The sequence below is a fragment of the Ctenopharyngodon idella genome, chromosome 7 (assembly GCF_019924925.1).
Source record: "Ctenopharyngodon idella isolate HZGC_01 chromosome 7, HZGC01, whole genome shotgun sequence".
In the NCBI taxonomy this organism is placed as follows: domain Eukaryota; kingdom Metazoa; phylum Chordata; class Actinopteri; order Cypriniformes; family Xenocyprididae; genus Ctenopharyngodon; species Ctenopharyngodon idella.
In genome coordinates, this window is record NC_067226.1 from 18,635,662 (window position 1) to 18,656,649 (window position 20,988).

Here is a 20,988-nt window from a genome sequence, read left to right on the forward strand (position 1 = left end):
CATATAATGTAAACAACACAAACGTATAATGAATCAAAAGTTATCCAGGGATAATGCAATGGTGTATTGTGTGTTTAAATACATTTGTTTAGCTGACCATTGATAGCTTCGCTACGCAAAAGCTGTGCGTGCTCGTCACTCTTTAGCTTCGCCCACGGCACACCTCCAGGAGCTCGGCTGTTTTCGGAAAGACTCGGTACAGCATACCTTTCTTTTATAAATCTGATAAAACTAATGATTTTTCGGAGATATGAAGGATGATATACTGCTCTATAGGTACTCAAGATTAACATGAGATTGGCTGAAACTGTGTGTTATGTACCCTTTAACCCTTCAGAATTGTTAATATTGCTGTACAGGTATCGATTATATCCATGCAATTGGGAAACTCTCCAGGCCCTGACCGTTGACTTTTATAAAGTGTTTGCTTCCCCTCTAGTTCCTACCTTAGCAAAGCTTTATAATGACTCTTTTAAGCGGGCTGCCTTCCAACTACTTTATCTGAGGCATCTATTTCATTGCTCCTTAAAAAGGATAAAGATCCCACCCATGTGATAGTTAGGGATAGAATTATCAGCCTACAAGTTAAATCTACAAAAAAAGGACTTTTTTTTTTATTTTTTTTTTTTTAACTCTGAAACTAAACAACAATCACCTTCAAGACAGCTTCTGACAGTTTCAAATACCTGGGGGTCTTTATAAATTCTTACAATACTTTATTTGTGAACAATTTTCAACCACTCATGGATAAATCCAACCTGGATGTGTGTATGTGGGCCTCTCTGCTTGTATCTAATGTAGGTCGCATTAATTAACTTGGTCAAAATGGTTATTCTGCCTAAATTTCTTTACTTTACATTTCCTTACATTAATAAAACTTCTCTTTTGGAACAGGGAGAGCTACTCTGACAACTGTCCACTATGAATGCATACAGAAACTTTGTCGAAGGGTACTCTTTATTGTTTGTTCTCTTGTTTGTTCTCAACTTTTTTTTAGTTCTAAGCAGGGACTCAAGTAATCCTGTAGTCACCAGTTCCATCAAAATCTGGGTTCAATTTAGGAAACATTTATGGTTTGCATAGAGGCTCTATTCACATGCCTATCTCCAACAATTACTCCCACCCCCACCCCCACCCCCACCCCTTTTACCTTTTCTCTTTATTTACTTCTTTCTTGTCAAGTCAAGGCAAGGCAAGTCCACCTTTATTATATAGCGCTTTTTACAATGCAGATTGTGTCAAAGCAGCTTTACAGTGATAACTGGTATATAATTTTGGCTGCACAGCAGCTCTTAAAGAAAATGGTGTAATTATCCAGCTTAAATAAATTAAGTATTGATTCATTCTGTTGTAAAAATCAATAGTTATTAATTTAGGTAATTTATCTATATATCAGCACTGGAGACAACAGTGATGTCATCTTCCAGCTCAGTTCTGTTTGCATACAATGGTGTCAATACAGCCAGATCTCCAACCAAATAAGCCAAAGGTGACAGCGGCAAGGAACCCAAACTCTAACAGGTGACATCAGGTGACCAACAGGTGACAAAAATGGAGAAAAAAACCTTGGGAGAAACCAGGCTCAGTCGGGGGGCCAGTTCTCCTCTGGCCAACAGCGAACAGTGCTTGATTATGATTCAGGCAGTGTTACAGGTCCAATTGGGATCACAACAGTCAAAATATTTAATCCAGTTCCATCTTGTCCATTTTAGTTAGTTGGAATGGAGGGATCATGGAAGGGATTAATAATGTACAGTGTCTTACCCTTTACCCTTTACCTTGTCAGCAGTGTACCATTCTGTATTGTCATAAAAAAAAACAATAAAAAGATTTGGAGTAAAAAAATTGTGATGATTACCCTAAACCCACCCTATATTGTCTGTCAAAACTCACAATAAATAACTCACAATAAATAAGCATTTTCTCTTCTGCCCCTCCCCTCCCCTAATGTAAATAAGGAGAATTCATTAACCTTGCTGATAGTCCTAGGTTCTGCTTCCAGGGTGTTTGTGGGAGCCATCTGGTTAACATTTCTGTCTTGTCAGAGAGCGGAGAGGAGATCCAGATCTCGCTAATTTATGAGTCCTGCCCTCGGTCTCACGTTCGGGTCAGATCAACCAAACACATAGACAGCAGTGGGTAACACTAGGCTTGCAGAACATCAGGGAGGCTGATTGCTTGGACACCATTAGCCGGGATGAAGCCTTCCTTCTGGACTGCATGACGGGGGCACATAGCTTAATTGGGATAGATACGCTTTTAGGCTTGTCTTCATTATTTTGTTTAGCTGAAAGTGACTTTAATTTGTCTTGAAGGCAATGCAGACAGAATACTGAAATAAAATACTCTGTTTCCTGCACTGTTGTGTACGGCACAAAACAGACAGTGTGACCTCTGTCAAAGTGTGCAAACTCAGCGAACTCATTCACCAGTACTGTGGTACAGATATTAGATTCCCATTCCAACAATTTAGTTTATCAAACCTTTTTTGTAGACATCAATGAACTTACAAATTTAGTTGTGCAATTCATTAACCCCTACCCACTCAACATGACACAGACAGAAGCAGGAGCTTAAGTGCTTTTCCTGCTTTCAGCACTTAATATCAAAGTTTCATTCACAGACAGGGCTTTTGAAGGAAGCTTGTGCTTGTTATTGGGTACTGGAACTCTTCCAGTCATTTTAAATGTGATTTGTAGTGGCTCTCACCTGGATGGAAACATTTTGCGTAATGTCTAGAGTAGTTCTTCATCTGCTTCACTTAGTCATTGTTTTGATAGGGACTAATTCACAGTTCTATGTGGAGGATCAGAAAGACTGAGTGGGATTATAGTGAAAACCTGCACATGCCCTGCTGAATCTCAAGACCAGCAAGAAATGTAGAGTAAAAACAGTCTTATTTATAGAACATTTTTCTATGGATGTCTGATATTTCCTTTGACTGTGTGATGAGTAGTGTTTAGTTTTAGAAAAGTGGTATATAATTTTGCATTTAGGAAACATAGATTATCTGATTTGTAATTCAAACAGGCCTTTGCAGTAAAACAATGTTGAATATTTAAAGCCACATCATACAATTTTTTTTATAATTATATTTTTCCCTTCTGCAGCCTACTTTCAATGCTTATGATGTTCCTCACTTGCAAGTTGCCTTGAATAAAAGCATCTGATAAATGAATAATTGTAAATAATATTAATGAGGGTTTCATGCACTAAAACAGTTTTAGATTTGCAGTCAGAATACAAGTCCACATTTTAATTAAACATTCAATAAATGTTTTACACTGAATAAATTGTCCTCCAAATTTTCAGATGTCATATTATTTACACAAATTGTGATAAATAGTGAATGGTACACTGTAACTATAGTGGGTAATAAACAAAACTGCATGTATCTTGTGGAAGAACATTGTAGCCAGATCTACTTTTCTGTGTTGATGTACAGTATATGTCGAGTCATGCAGAAACTGGGCTACTCCGAAGCAGTTGTTGTCCCGCAGGGTCTAAAATATAATCGCTTATTATAGGCGTACCTTAGTGATTCAGGATAAGACAAAAACACGGTTTGGTAGATGGATTCATTATGTACTCACTCATATAAATTTTGTACATTTTGAACAAAAAAAGTCACATAGTGTACCTTTAAATGAAGCTAAACAGAATTGGACATTGTTCATCAATTCAATGTCATCTGGTTGGTTTTTTGAGGAAAAAAGGACTACTCAGTCTTTAATTTCTTGATTGAAGCGGCACTAAAAACTGTATTTTGGCATTACATGATTAGTAGTATAGCACAGCCGCTGATTGTTGCACAAAAATGTCTATGAGCTGACTTTTTATGTAGGGTCACTGAGCACTCCTTGTTCCTGCTGTTTCAGAGGGAAGAGCTCAATGAATCTGCTCAGGAGAGCCGTGCCAACGCTGAGATGCACAGACTCCTCGGCCAGAAGTTCCTCAGGTTACCATGGAAACCAGAGGTAAAACATGCTTTTATAGTGTTATAAACATACACTTTAGTTTCCTACACAAAAGAAATGTGTAGGATACACTTTGTTATTAAAACCACACTGACAGTGTGCAATATAGCTGTGAATCTCTCTCACGCTCGCTCTCTCTCACGCTCGCTCTCTCTCATTGTGTGTGATTTCCTTAGGGAGGCTCATCCTCCCATAGCTCTGCATCCCACCAGGAATCGTGCTAAAATTACATGAACAGGTGGCCAAAAAGACAAGAGAGCAACAGGAGCTGTATTGATGATGAACCAGCCAGTTCTGCTTAGCCCTGCTATCCTGTATTTATATATAAATGAATTAGACACCCACAGACACCTGAATATCAAGCTTTCACACTCTGGCATTAATACTAACAGCCAACTATTAGTAGTATTACAGACTCTCTCTGGGAGGATCCTTGTAGGAACAGATCTTTCCAGGGGAATACATGGGTTTACTGTCAGGGAAATCGTATCATGGACAGTACATCATATGGGATTACCATCATGTTTAACTACATATGGACACCTAGCTCCAGTATATGGACTGACCAAAAGGGTATGCATCACGAATACTGGGCCTGGAGTTGAATTCCTCCTCCAAATTCGACTGCCGCAGGGTTCTGAAAATGGTAAAAATGCATTCGGGTTCAACGGACTCAGGAGCTCACGTGGACAAAAAGAACACGTTATCACCTCAGGGGATGAGAAAGGCACTGTGTGCAATTGGAGCACCCGGCCAGTTGCCTGCAGTTGACCTGCTTGTAACTGACAACACATGGGACAAAACTGGCTCAAACTGGAGATTGTAAAATCTCGTGGAGGTATTAGGTGTTGCCTAGATGCTCTGCAGATGTCTGTTAGAGAGGCGCCATTGGCAGACCGACGTGATGTCCATGCGATGCATACCACAGCTCCATGCCCATCTCGTGACTCGAGTCTGAAGCCAGTGTTGAAGCGGTCTCATATGCATTAACCCGAATGGCATCACGGCCACCAAGGAAACCATATGCCTCAGGAGCCTTTGAAATTGTTTCATTGGAACTGCTGTCGTCCCCCTGAATAACTTCAGGCAATTCAGCACCAACTGGGCACACTCATTTGTGAGACACGCAGTCAAAGAAAAGAGATGCATTGCACTGGCGAGAGCTTGTTCTTTTCCCAGTTGACCTTAAGTCCCAATCGGCTGATGTGTTTGAGCACCAGGTCCCTGTGTGCGCACAATAGATCTCAAGAGTGAGCTAAAATCAGCCAGTCATCGAAAAAATTGAGAATACAAATGCCCACTTTCCTTTGCAGGGCAAGTGGTGACCACTGTGAAGATGCAAAGAGACTAGGGATGGGTATCGTTAAGGTTTTAACAATGTTGACCACTCTTACCGATACTGTTTATCGATTCGGTACTTTAATGGTATTCTTATTGTTTTTTTTTTGTTATTTATTTATTTATTTATTTATTTATTAGGGCTGCCCCCTAATAGATCTAATAGATCTAGTTGACTAATCGACTAACTGTTAGTCAACCTTTTGAATCGTGCATATAGGTGCGTGCACTACTGCGGAGATGACGAGTCAGCATCATCACTGCAGCCAAAAATACAGAAAACAATAGTTTATCAATTAATTATTAAAATGTTAAAGCAATCTCCTTGCTGTTTTTCCCAGACACATTCGTAATCATTACTTCTGCCGGTGCGCTGTGGCAAGCTTTATGTGTGCGCTTCAGCACTGATTAGGCTATGTAGGCATTGAATCAGTGGTTCGGAGCACCAAAGTCACGTGATTTCAGTAAACGAGGCTTCGTTACGTCATAAGTGTGAAATCGGCCATCACTAGATATTGTTGAAAATATTGTCGTTTTTTTGGTGCACAAAAAGTATTCTTATCGCTTTATAATATTAAGGTTGAGCCACTGTAGTCACATTAACTGTTTTAAATACCTTTCTGGGCATCTGAAAGTGTTAATTATCTTGCTGGCGATAGAGGCCTCACTGAGCCATCGGATTTTATCAAAAATATCTTAATTTGTGTTCTGAAGATGAACGAAGGTCTTGCGTGTGTAGAACGACATGAGGGTGAGTAATAAATGACAGAAATTTCATTTTTGGGTGGACTAACCCTTTAATGATACAGTGGTCTTTCATAATTTAGCACCGGGGCCCGTTTAATATACCGGCTTTCAGTAACCATCCCTAAAAGAAACAGGGACAGCCAGAGGGAAAGGACCTTGTACTGATATGCCTCACCTTGGTGGCACAGAGGGCTAGATCTGTGCCCATATGCAGCTCTGCCACCACTTTTGGGGATAATTGCTCTCCCTGATCCAGGTCTTTCAATAGGTCTGCTTGGTAGGCTTGCAATACAACCATATGCATATGCTCTGCCAACTAGACTTGATATCCTTTGACATGACTTTGATGGCAAAACAGGAGCCTTTAATGATGAGGATGTCCCTGGGGAGAGATAGCTCGCTAAATTCCCTTTAGTCCCGAGGCATCGTCCCATACCCATGCTCACACAGCCCCTCTACATTTGAATAACTCAAGGCTGTATTCACCACCCAAACAGAATATAGGTGTCTCCACGAGACTGCCCCCTCAGTGTGCAGATCTGGGAGAAAAGGAAGGCTCACCACAGCTGGACACTTATGACCTTGCAGGTATTGCTCATCCACGCAGCCACCTGCGATCTTGTGTTTTGTACCAGACCAGTTTAACACTAGAACCGCCAGGGGTCGCTGTATACCTAAAACGCCATGCGGGTAAATTTTACCCACGCACATTACACCTGTTTTTATATGGCTAAAGAACATATTATTTCACTGTATAATGTCACTATCTTCACAAAGAAGTGTCTAGAGTCATGAAATGACTCCTGTTGTTCTGTTGTTTTATGTTCAAGGCTTTTTTTTTTTTTATGCAGGCTACACTAATCACTTTTCATAACGGTCAAGCTAAACAAGTCTGCACTGACAATGAGAATTAGAAGGAAGTAAATACATATTTGGGTGGTGTAATATTATAATTAATCATACATTAAGATAACCCATGTTATTTAAGTTACTAAAATAGCCTATAGACAATAATGAACAATAATAATTCACCACACTGCATAGGATGTATAATGCGATGACAAATTCAAGCGCGCAGCTTCACCTTAATTATTTACATCCAAAGTTTATTGATGCTCACTCTCTGTAACTATTGTAGCAATCCTGTCCTGAAGAACAGACTCAGTTTAATTTTTTCTTGGAGGCTCTGGGTCGCTGTCAGATGAGCTGTCAGATGCTGAGCCAACCCAGGACGCATCACTGATCTCACCACCATCAGACTCTCCATCACTCCTGGCATTTAGGACTTCTAATACCTCTTCGGCATCCATAAATCGCCGGCATTTACTCATTGTGACTTTATTTATGAAACCGATAACCGCTTATTCAGTGAGTGAAAGGCGTTGCTTAGCAATGCACAATGTTTAAACATAAGGGGCGCGAAAATGACAGCGCGAAAATACAGGCATTATATAGCGGGTGAATTTGACCCGCGCGGCGCTTATAGGTATAAATGCCCCGTTTTTTTATCTCGTTTTATCTAAACAATTTTTAACACCAAGGGATTGTAAATTACACAATTTTAGTAAAAGTCAATGACTGGGAGACTTGAATGTTTTATTGAAAACCTATTATGTACATTTTAAAAAAAAAACCCTGTGGCGGTTCTAGTGTTAAACTGAGTCGAGCACCCTCTTTTTTTTTTTCCCTCTTGGGCGCCACTTGTGACATCATTGCACTGTCGGCCAATAGCTTAGTTTTACACATGCCTCAGACACCAGGTTCCGCGGGACGCAAGCCCATAGCGTCATTCGACGCAGCATAGAGTTCCCTCGAAAGGGAACATATATTATTAAACATGCTTTCATAGCGTGTTTTCATAGCATCTACATTCTTTTTTTTTTTTTTATGACCCTTAAGCAATATGTCTATATACTAGGGATGCACCGATACCAGTATCTGTATCGGCCCAATACTGATACCAGCGTACAGTGCTTGAGACAAAGAAACACAGACAACAGAGCAAACAAAGAGCAGATTGGATATATCAGAGAAGGATGTCTGTGAAGTAAATGTTTTTAATTAACAGAATATTAAACAAATTCAATTTTTTACACCTATATAGCTGCTGTGCGCAAGCTAATGAGCCAAACACAGAGTGGATTAAGCACGCAGTGGCACAGATGTGTGAGCTTGTCGAGTGAACATCCCTTTTTCACAGACATCACTGGAAAGTTTGTAGTTCGGTCGGATATGGCAAAAGAGAGCACTTCTGTTGCATGCTCTTGATTGCTGATTGTTCACTCAGCACACATGCGTCAATTGAATTAAAACTAAATTGTGCAAGTAAAAAACATGAACTGTTACATGATTTATGTATGACGAATGGATCCCTACATTGTAACAGGAAGGCAGTACAGTAATTACATGACGTTTTCAAGAAGTGTGCAAATATCCGAAGTGTGCATCCAGAAAGCTGCCTCTCAGACAGCACGTGAATAGCCTGTTAAGTTCTCTTTCGTGACTTCTTGCACTTGAACGGACAAATTCACTCAAAATTGTCAAAAGGCCCATAGACAAGTATCCTTGTGAAACATAGTCGGTTATGTTTTAAGTGAATGTAAACAGAAAGAGAAAGAAAACGTGTGTAACAGCATGTTGGATATGTTCAGCTCTTAAAGTGAAAGCAGCCTAATAAACCTAATGTTGTCTTTGTTTTCAATGCTAATCTAAAAACAAAAGACAAAGAGAAAGTCACTCACTGCTCTTGATTGTTTGAGCCCAGCTGGAGCAGCTCTAAATATTCACTGTGCTATTAAATTAAAGATAAAATATGATAGAGCAATAATATGAACAGTGAAAGTAACAGATGCTCTTACAATACATTTTAACAGGCATAATTAGGCATGCAAATAACTGAAGGAAATGTCTATTTGCTAAGCCAACTAATTGGATTCATATTCTTTTGGTTTCTCTGCCAATATTTTTAAAAATTCAAAAATGCAATGAAAATACAGGTATTGGTACTCTGTATCGGCAAGTACTAAAAATAAAATGATTGGTATCGGACTCATTTTGGAAAAAGTGGTATCAGTGCATCCCTGCTATATACCATATATAAAGCAACATTGATATTGTAGTGTAGCTTTTTTCTAAATACTATGAAAACACTGAACCAGACTCTAGTATTGCTGATCAATAAGCCAACAGTCCTTATCTCCTCTCCCCTTCTCATTGCCATAGCAGGCTAGGAGACCAAACACTTTGTGATAATGAAGAGACAATGATCAGTGAGGGTCCCTGACCGCACCCTGCCCCTGAGGCCCCCTTCCTTTGGGCCCGTGACAGATGAGCTCCTTGTTCGACGTTGAAGTGTCAGGTGTGGGCGAACCCTCCAGGAAGTTAAGAGAGCACAGAAGCTCTTATGAGGCATGTGATTTAGGGAGCATCAAATACCAGAAATAGCAACAGCGCAACGTCACACGAGTCCTTGTGCTGCCCTGTTCTTCCATCATCTGTCTCATTGGATATGTGTCAATTGTTTGTCAGGTATTTATCCACAATGATACACAGCAGAGAGAAAAAAAATGTCCCAGTGCAGAGATAACCTCTGTTTTTATCAATTGATTTATGTGCTTTCCTCTCTGTATTATTGAATGTTATTATATGGCCAGTAGGAATAACCAGGCTGGGAAATATATCATCAGGGCTTTGGCTGGAAGCACAGTGAGATGACTCTGACAAAAGATCTCAGGCCATTCATTCACACTCCATATGTTGCAGCATAAGATTCTCTTATCATGCACCGCAGAATGTATTTTAGAGTTACTTATAATTCAGAGATAAAGGGAAGATGAATGCTATTAATTTTGTGTGACAACACGAGATTCACAGGTATTTAAATCATACCTTATTCTAACAAGTACAGACAAGTCTATTACTGATACACAATGAGACCATTTAGATATTTTTATCATACCTCTGGGGGATTATGGTAGCAAATCCCATTTTTTCCTGATTTATGATGCATTTGTATTATGCTGCTTATTTTTATGTAGATGCTGTCACATTCTCCTTGTTTCCCCTTGCACAAAACAAACCAGGGTGACAGTTATTCATCTATTCTGAGCATATGAAAATTTAAATAGTACACTTGATAATGCTTACAGCTAAATTCACTGTACCACCTGTGACTACATTTTACTTTTTTTTTTTTTTTTTTTTTTCCTGAACTGAACCCTTTCCATGTGCGAATGCGCCGTGGCAGTGAAGTGGCACAGTCCAGTGTGCCCGTGACAGCTATAAGCATCCCCAAGATGGCTCAGTTTTCTATGGCGTCCTGTCTGCCTGTAAATGGGTGGGATGCCAATCCCACCATCCACACCAGCTGTAATTATAGAGGCTATATTTAAATGTGGCTGTGCGGAGAAAGACCTAAACGACTGACAGAAGGGGCAAGAGCAATCTAATGTGAGCTCACCTGCGTGATGAGTAATGCCTGTCTCTGTCACCGCCACCACCAGGAGCATTACAGAAAGATAAAGGGTAGTGCAGAATTCAGTGCATGAAAATTTGCATAGGTGCACGCACTTCCTGCTAAATCCCACCACTGCTGCACCAACTCATAAATTCTTCATTAAATCGTGAGCATGAAGTTGCTGGAAATACATTGCCCAATTTTCATGTTTATGACAATTTGTGTTTTCTGAAAGCATTGCTGCGTATCCAATAGATGATTAATCACTCTGATAAATGTGAGCGTTTTGTCGCATCCAGCTTATCGTACCAAAACATAATTATACTTTTCCTTCTAAGGAGAAAAACATATTATTGATATAAGACCACTACATAGTTTACATTACAATTGATGTTAAAATCAAAGTGGTCTCTAGTAACTGGAGAAAAGTATCTGTTAGCATTCCCATTCCCATTCACCAGAGATATGGAGACGTTAATGCAGCTCCATGAGGAAATTAGTAAATTATACACATTTTTAGTGGTCAAAAACCAAATGTGGGTCACTTTGCATACAGCTGATACTTTTTTTCTTTTAAAGAGGAATATCTGAAGAACAAATAATGTTGAAACTAGAAATGTATCTTGTGTTTTTCTATCAACTCAAATGCATAACATAACTATCTGAGTGCCATAAATATTTATTTTCCAATGTTGGCATGCCTGCAACTCTAAAATTATTAAAGATATCTTAATATCCTTCTAGATTCTCATTCTTAATAAACTTTCCTTTCAAAATCTTAATTTTCAAAGCCCTATACAGTTCAGTCCTATAGATATGGGGATCTCAAAGCAGCTCCATGTTCGAATTGTTGAATTACCCATATTCAGTGATCGAAAACCAAATGTGGTTAACTTTGCACAAAGCTGATTACTTGTTGCATTTAAAGAGGAACGTCTGAAGAATAATGTTTGAACTAGAAAAGTATCTTGTTTCCCTCTATCAAAAGAATTGCATAAAACATCACTCTCTGAATACCAAAAACCCACTGAAAATGGTTGAGGCACATTAACCTGCTCTCAAAAGTGTTTTTAGAAGAATCTATATTTGAACCAGATATTTGGAAGGATTTTGGATTTGTTAATTTTAACAGCTTCTGAAGCTACCAAGAGTTCAAATACGCAGTATCGTAACTACACATTAACACTTCTTGAGTATCTTTAACACTCAAGAAGTGTTAAAGATATTAAGATATCTTTAACACTTCTTGAATTAAAGACATGTAAACTTCAGAAAAATGTTTGTTTGTGGCACTCAGAGAGGTGTGTTGTATTCAATTGTTTTGATAGAGGGAAACAAGATACATTTATAGTTTTAGTGGTATTTATTCTTCAGACATTCTTCTTTAAACACAATAACTATTAGCTGTTTAAAAAGTTACCGACATTTGGTTCTTGACCATTGAAAATGGGTAAAATTCAACAATTTGGACATGGAGCTGCATTGGGGTCCACATATCTATAATACTGAACTACATAGGGCTTTAAAAATAAAAATTTCAAAAGAAACGTTTATTAAGAATAAGAATCTAGAAGGATATTAAGATATATTGAATACTTTTAAAGTCACAGGCATTCAAACTTTGGAAAAGGAATATTTATGGCGCTCAGACAGGTATGTTCTATGCAATTGAGCTGATAGAAAAAAATGAGATACATTTCTAGTTTTAACATTATTTGTTCTTCAGATATTCCTCTTTAAAAGAAAAAGTATCAGCTGTATGCAAAGTTACCCGCATTTAGTTTTTGACCACTGAAAATGTGTACAATTTACCAATTTATTCATAGGGCCACATTAACATGTCCATATCTCTGGGATTTAAACAACGAGGGCCTTTAAAACGAATATACCAAAAGGAAAGTTTGTTAAGAACTAGAATCTAAAAGGATATTAAGATATCTTTAATAATTCTTGAGTTACAGGCATGCAAACTTGAGGCAAAAAAGCATAAGAAGTGCTTTTTGCCATTTTTGAACTGTCACTGTTGGCATATAATAAAAACAAAGATTGCTAAAGACAACAGATTTTACTAATAGACCTACCAATCTCTGTGCAAAAGTAAAATAATGATGCTGCCATCTTTCTAAAGTAATTTTTACACCCCTCTAATTTGGCTCCAAATCTCAGGTAAAAATTGTCCTTTTGATCCCCCTTTACAAAATAGTGGACTAGTCAGTAAATATACATCTGTGACATAATATTTTGGCTTTCATCACTATTTATATTTGTCTTACTACAGAAAAAATATTAACAAAATCAAACATTTGAGCCGGGGACCTCTGGTTGAATTGACATGGAATGACCCTGCTGCTTTTATTGCAGCTGCTGCTGCTGCAGAGCAAGTACGGGACTTGCTACTGTCCATACATACACAACACGCTGCTGTGAGGAAGTAAGGCATATTCACAGATCCAATTTCAGACATGTTTTTTGTCGGGCTGTTCTGTGCACAATCTGGATCTGTGTGAAGGCCTGGGGCCCTGTTCTCACCTCTTGGCTGTTGATTCAGCCAATTTTATTTTATTTTACAATTATTATTATTTTTTTATTTTTTTTATAATCACAGGACATTTGCTTTTTCCTTCATATTAATGCTGGTTACACATAAAGTAAAATCTGATTCTCTCTCTTTTTTTTTTTTTTTTTTTGTTCTCTATCAGTATAAAGGTCAGGCCAATCTGCATGTGTTTGAAGACTGGTGTGGCTCATCTATCTCCCAGCTCAGGAAGAATCTTCATTTTCCTCTCTACCCACATGTAAGACCAGCATAAGTTTCTCAGACATTGAAAAAAAAAGAGTTTGATATATATATATATATATATATATATATATAGTCAGTATTTCATTTTCAATATTTTCATTAACACAATCTAAATGTTGGCCTAATATTTGCTTGAGGCAAGATGTTTTGCAGACAGAGCTAATATAATTTGTTTTCACAGTGTTTTGTAGCTGTCTGTTTATTCTTCTTAGAAGTCATTTTGAGGTGTGATTCTGTGAATTAGTGTTAGTGCCTTGGGTTTAAGAGTGAATAAGCCTACAGATGCTTTTATATTTCATTCTTCCCCACAGACTAGGACCACAGTGAAGAAAATTGCAGTGGCTCCAAAGTGGAAGAATTATGGCCTTAGAGTCTTTGGATTCATTCATCCTTACAAAGATGGTTAGTGTATTTCATAAAGGTTTTTGTCATATTACAAGGATTTCATCAAGGGTTACGGTAAAAATACAGTAGTTCTTGTTTTAACAAAAATTATTTCCTTAATGTAATTTGTGCTAAGTATACTACAAATACATTTATATATATATATATATATATATATATATATATATATATATATATATATATATATATATATATATTTGTGCTAAGTATACTACAAATACATTTACATATTTATGTACTAATGCACTTTAGTTATCCGGAAGTATTGATGAGATCCAAATAAAGATATACTTAAGTATATACGATTGTGCTAAAATGGAACATTTTGGTTTAGGTTTTTTTTTTACTGGGGTTATGAACCCTTTGATATATTATGGATTTGTTTTTATCAAAATCAAACACATGCTCATTTAATTTCTAATTCCTTCCTAAAATGCACAATAATATATGCATGGCTCAGTAACTAAACCAGTCTTTCCTATTGTGTAAAAATAGTCTGTACATCCTATTGACTCTTTGCTTGAGATCAGAATATCTTACTGAATTTAATACTGTCATTTAATACTGTCAAGGACTGAATACAATGCTGTCATTCTAAAAAAAAAAATAATAATTTGTTCATGCTACGTGATTCAGCTTGTATTAAATTTGTGATCATAAACAGGCTTGATATTCAGCTGTAGCATTTTATGATTTAACTTGGACAGCATAGCAGATCCAGATCATAATATTGCCTCCAGCCTAATTTTTTTATTTTTTTTTTTGGACTGGAGTCTTCTCCAAATATACTGTGCATATATAGAAAGTGTTTTGTCATCTGTCCATAGGACATTGTTTCAGAAGCGCTTTCAAAAGTGAAACATCTGGTATGTTACTTTATACCATATAGTTTGAAGACATGAACACAGGCATTATAGAATTCTTATCATCAGTAATAACTGAGTTCTTTTTTAATGTAAGAAAATGTGTTCTATTTAAATAAAAATGGTGAATATTAATAGTGCTTCATGCCCAATTCTAAAATCTTCTCAAACCTTTGTGCTGTAGCGTCGCACACATTCAAAACATCCACATTAAGTGTTGCTTTGTGTTTAAAATGTTCCTCAAAGCAGGCTTGACTGATGTGTAAGAAATCTGAATATTGCCAAAGCTGACAGGACGTCTAAAGGCACACAGAAACCATTATTTCAATAGATCCCCTGCAGTCAGCACATTCTGCACACTCTGCCTAACCTGATAAGAAAAAGCTGCTGTGAGGACGACTATATGAGCCCTGGTGCGTGCCGGCGCGATCATGTTTGTGGGAGAAAAGTTATGAGATTGTTTTCATTAGCAAATAACTAGGGTCGCTGAGTCAGGATTTTGGCTGTGGCACACAAGCTCACAAAACAATAAGAGAAGGAAGAGCTACTGTCAATTTGAGGTATATACCAGAGTACTACAGACAGCCAGAATAAAGACACTAGCACCACTAGGTGATAGACTGCTGCGAGATACCTGTTACTGCCAAACATGTTATCAAAGGAAGCTTAAAAGTAAGAACCTGCAGGTCAGTCATAAGGTTATACTGTACAATTCTCTAAATGATAAATTATTTATTTCAGGGGATTTCCAGTTCGCAATAGCATCGGATGATAACTCTGAACTGTGGCTAAGCTCAGATGAGAGTCCACTCAATGCCCGACTCCTGGTGTATGTGGGACAGGTGTGTACTATGATACATGGCTCCTTTTCAATTAAATTCTGAATAGTACAAGCCTGGATATTGTGTCCTGTGCATCTGTGCTAGAGAGGACTTACAGTCTCTGTTGTCTGTTGTCATATAGCACGGCTCAGAGTGGACAGCTCCAGGAGAGTTCAGCAAGTTCAGATCCCAAACTTCCAAACCTGTGCGGTGAGTGTCATACAGCATATGTTTCCTGGATTTACCCTCCTAATTAAATGCATATTAGAAGAATATGACTAAAGGATTGTCTGCAACATGGAAAGGTACTTGCCAGCTCATTGATTTATACAGTTATACAGTAGATATGATACGTATGCTGTGCTCAGGATGAGCAGCAATGAGTGAGACAGGATGTGCAAATCACAGTTGTGGCAAGTGACACATTTACTTGTTATTTCTCCTCCAGATGAACATTTGTTTTTTTCATTTGTCACTGCTTTTAATATTTAGCAGAATGTATGAACATGCCAATCCATCACACATATTTTTGTATTTGTAAATTGAGTTTAAATAACCTGAAAAACAGTCATGCCACCAAACTTTGTGAATGAGTGAAAACATTCAAGATGTATTCCTCCATCCATTGTCCATTCATTAAATCCATGTGTATAAATCTCATACTGTATACATACTGTATATAATTATAGGACAGCACATTCTCAACTTCACTGTTAAATTAACAGGTGTCAGGGGCAGTTTTAACAAGCGTGCTGCCCAATAGGTGTCTGCAGAGACAGTGTGATTGTGAATCACAAGGGACACATTAAATAGTAGTATGTCAGAATGAAGTGTCATGTCACCTGTTTTCATCGCCCTTGTCTGTTTTCTCTAGCCACTGCTGATTGGTGCAAAAGTCGAGCTTTGGTGTGAATGGTGTGTGCTGTTGAATTATTCATCAGCAGTGTCAGTCTGAAAGCAAGCGTGTACATGTTCCAGAATATTTTAGTGCCAATAAAAATGAGCATGCTTATTGGCACTCCAGAGGGAAATGCAGAGAAGTGCCTCCTCTTTTCAGTGAGCTTTGACAATGGTCTGGCAACGGTTCAAAATGCCACAAGAGTGTCTTTGATATCATCTGCTTTTCTAGTTGAGGATGTCAGAATATAAACTTTTTTTTTGACTTCTGTTCAACTTGAGTTAGACGACTTTCTGTCTACGTACCTCAGTTCTCTGTTTGCTTTCATTTTGCCTTCAACTGGGGCTTGTTAGTTTGGTGACATAGACAGAGCAGAGTAGGCCATTACGTTATATAGACTAATGGGGTGGATTTTAGAGAGCAAACAGGGAAGATGTCTGACAGGATTGTCTGGAATTCCCATAGTTGCTGGGCAAAATAATGCACTAATGAACTACAGTAAAAAGTTTACAGAGCACTCAAGAGGCAAGACATGCCTGTCAGTCATGGATGACAGAAACTAGGAAGATGCTTTACAACGCATGTTACACACAGTAGAGACAGAAAACCGGTGGAAAGGTTAGATGGAGAGATGTTCAAATGTCATCCACTCTGTGCCTGCAGTTTCACTCCATTGCTTTTATTTGTTGGGACTGAGATTCAAAGATTCCAAGAACATCAGAAAGTATCACAACCAGCAACCCCTAAACCTCTTATTTCAAGTTTAGTTATAATGGAGTTTTTGAATGCATGAATCTTTTTACATATTCAGCGTGTGTATAGATAAAAACTCTTTCCCATTTTTGTCTCTTTGAAGTTTTCCCAGTTCTGTCGATGGTGGTGCCTTTAACACATAATGGCCGGTTTCACATTAAAGGGTTAGTTCACCTAAAAATGAAAATTCTGTCATTAATTACTCACCCTCATGTTGTTCTAAACTTGTAAGACCTTCGTTCATCTTCGGAACACAGCTATTTTAATGATGTCTTTAGTACCTTCCTGGACCTTGAAAGTGGTGGTTAAATTGCTGTCTATGGAAGAGCCAGATACCTCTCGGATTTAATCAAAAATATCTTAATTTGTGTTAAGATGAACAAAGGTCTTTGGGTTTGGAATGACATGAGGCTGAGTAATTAATGACAGAATTTTCATTTTTGGGTGAACTAACCCTTTAAGCCAGGATTAAGCCTTAGTTCAATTAGGGCAGGGGTTCTCAACCTTTTGAGGGGTGTTTTTGACAATTGAGAGCCACCAAATGACGAATATGAAAAAACGAATACGACAGTTTCGGACTCAGTCAGGGTGCAAGGACCTTAAACTTTTGAGGCTTGCGCAGCTTCTCAAGGAGAAATCAAACAAATGAGCGTCGTTTTCTAAAGTCTATGAGCGCAGCACACACAAATAAACTAAATTGACATACTGCAGTTAAATTTCAAAATGTGGTGTTTTTATATTTATAACATTTGAATACAGTTCAGCAACATACATCACACGACCTGACGACCAAGAGAGCTGACAACTGACCATCACTTAATTTACCATCACCTCACGATTGAAAATGTGACACTGATATGACAGTTCAACAAACAAGTTAATAATATTAAATCCCTTACGTTTTAGACGAAATAATGACTGTTTTGGTCTATTTTAGCAGCGAAAATAGATCCGATGAATCCAAACAAAGATCACAACATAGCGCATCTCACAGCAACACTCAATCGTGTTTTGAATGATTCAGTGTTTTGAACAAATCGTTTGAGTCAAAGATTCAATCACCCATTCACAAACATCTGTCTTATTCTTGATGAATCGGCCGTTTGAACGAATCGTGAATGAACGACTCAATGACTCGCTTAATAAAACCTAAAAACTATAACTTTTTATGACGGTAGTTTAGTGATAAAAAAAAATGTGCAAATTTTTTTTTTTCAGGTTTTTTTTCCTCCCATCCTGTAGCCTACTCGCGCCCCCCCCGGGAGAGACCCACTGAATTAGGGCATTTAAGTAGCTTTTATAAACGTACCCTAGAAAAAAATAGTACTGGTGTGCATCTTAAGACAAAACAATGGCACTGACATATTTTAAGATATGTCAGTACAAGTTGCTTTAAGTTAAAACAGCTCAAACATGCATTTTTCTCTGGGACTAGGCTTAAGCCTTGTCGGTGAAACTGGGGGAATGGTTCTCAATCACAAATGGTGATAAGTTCTGTATTTATGTTGACAGAAAAAAACAAACAAAAAAAAAACATGCAGAATTTATATCAGATTAAACTTCTGTTTTAATTTTTTAATTTATTTTTTTTTTGATTATAATGAGAAAGTGTATTAATTAGCATAATATATGATACACTGTAGAAATTAGCATAAAAATAACCAAAAAATATCATTTTAATATAAAAATATAATGTATGAGACTCTGTGTCTTTTTCTTGTATATATATATATATATATATATATATATATATATATATAAAATAATCTTTTTCTTGTATCACTTACATAGTGAATGGAGTATATCTGGTTTGCCCTCCATGGCTGAAGGAAAGAAAGGGCAGAGTAACTTCAGGAGTCTCAGATATTGCAGCTGACATTTATGGCAATATGTCAGTTCTACAGGGCCAGCAGAGGTCAACCTCTCTTGACATTTTAGAAGTATCTGTCACAAGTGTGCTAGGGAATGTTAAAAGCAGTTTCAGTTCACTAAATTTAAAAATGGAAACATGGCAATTTATTACTCTAATGCTAGTCCATTTACATTAGAACTTTTAAAAAAATGATGGTTAGCCATTCAGTCGTATCCATCTCTTGGCAATCCTATGGGCTGTCTCTTGTTATGTTCTTCTGCTTTGTTTTTTTGTTCTAGGCCTGTGTCACTTTTGATGGTGTTGATGGCAGCGGCCTCTTTTTCTTGTTCCACTAACTGTGCCAAGCATCATCCAAAGTCTTTATTCTAAATTTTCTCATTTTTTTGTGTTTTTTTTATTGTCTAATTCAGTGGATCATATGCTGACATTCTGTATTCTGTATTCAGGCAACTGTTGTTTTGCAAGACTGTTCTGATGGAGTCATTGATTGTTCTTTCTGTTTGTTATCCGCTAATCTGTGCATAAATTACTCACTTACTTCCTCAAATGAACAAACAAGAAATAAACTTTACTCAAGAGATAAGCAATCTCCCTTCTAAGGTTTGTTTTTAATTCAATTGTTTTGTGCCAACGCACACTTTCATGTTGCATTGGGTTTATGCAAATATCTGAAGCATCCATAAATGAAGTCAGGATAGTGGGTGCAGTCATCAAATTGAGCTAGATAAATAAAACCAAGGCTACAGAGGGGAATATGCATTGTGGAGCATGATTGAGTGGTCTGAATTTATTATTTTATTTATTAAATAGGCTGCCGTTGATGTGTAAATTTGTACCGGTTTAATCTTTCATTTAGCCACAGGATCCATTTGTTGAGGTTAAACTTACCATTTGGGAATGATGAACGTCAGTATTCCATATCTTACAAATGGTATAATCAGAAATGAACATCTCAAGACAGCAAAGCAACTTTCATCTTGCAAACTAAAAGCAGTGCTGACATTACAGCTCAACGCTGCATTGGCTTAGAACAACCGTTCCTCTTTTTTTTTGCTCTTCTTTAAAAAGTTAGAGGGAAAATGCATTGTGGAGCATGAGTGAGTGGTCTTTTATTTATTAAATAGGCTGCCATTGATGTGTAAATTTGTACCAGTTTAATTTGTCGTTTGGCCACAGGATATGTTTGTTGAGGATAAACTTATTATTTGGGAATGATGATCCTCATTATTCCTTATCTAACAAATGATATAATCAGAAATGAACATCTCAAGACAGCAAAGCAACTTTTCTCTTGCAAACAAAAAGCAGCGCTGACATTACAGCTCAACACTTCATTGGCTTAGATTCTAGAACAACCGTAACTTTTTTTTGTTCTTGTTTAACATTTTCTTTCAACAGTAATGTAATTTTTTTGTTGGTGAATATTTGGTGAAAACGTCTAGGTTACATATGTAACCCGGTTCCCTGAAAAGAGGAACGAGACGCTGTGCCATGACATTGATGCAATGGGAATGCTTTGCGCGAGCTGGTGTCTGAAGTATGTGTGATACAAGCCAATCTTGATTGTCTACCACATTCAGGTGACGTCACAGGTGTGCTGACAGGCTATAAAAGGGCGCCTAGAGAAAGCTTCAGATTGTCTGAAGGAAGACATATAGGCATGCCTGAAGTATGGCAATGCAACACAGTCTCGTTCCCTTTCTCAGGGAACCGGGTTACATGTGTAACCTAGACGTTCCCTTTCAAAGTGGAATTCAATGCTGTATCATGACCTTGGAGCTGTGGGAATGTTAATACCCACTACGCCATGCTGAACAAATACTTCACTGTGTCGTTGAAATTAACCAGCGGGCAAGGCTGTAGCCAAAAGTTGCCATACAGAACAAATAGCGGCCAAGAACTTATTTGCCTGAGGTGCGACGTCCACAGCTCAATACCCTCCCCTTACTTTCCTGTATAACTGACCCAGGGGCAGAGCTGACTAGATACCACAGCCTCACTGCGTCTGCCAACATCTACCAATAGGAAGGGGTAGACTAGAGCACTGCTAACCCCCG

At 37.8% G+C, this 20,988-nt stretch overlaps 1 protein-coding gene across 1 annotated transcript in view; it reads left to right on the forward strand.

The window, feature by feature from the left end:
* The window catches only part of b4galnt4b (beta-1,4-N-acetyl-galactosaminyl transferase 4b), a 117,704-nt gene that overhangs the window by 64,537 nt on the left and 32,179 nt on the right, over positions 1–20,988 (forward strand). The window contains 5 exon segments of the mRNA XM_051900987.1: positions 3,879–3,977; positions 13,218–13,313; positions 13,630–13,720; positions 15,328–15,428; positions 15,550–15,617. Coding sequence (XP_051756947.1) covers positions 3,879–3,977; positions 13,218–13,313; positions 13,630–13,720; positions 15,328–15,428; positions 15,550–15,617 — 455 coding nt within the window.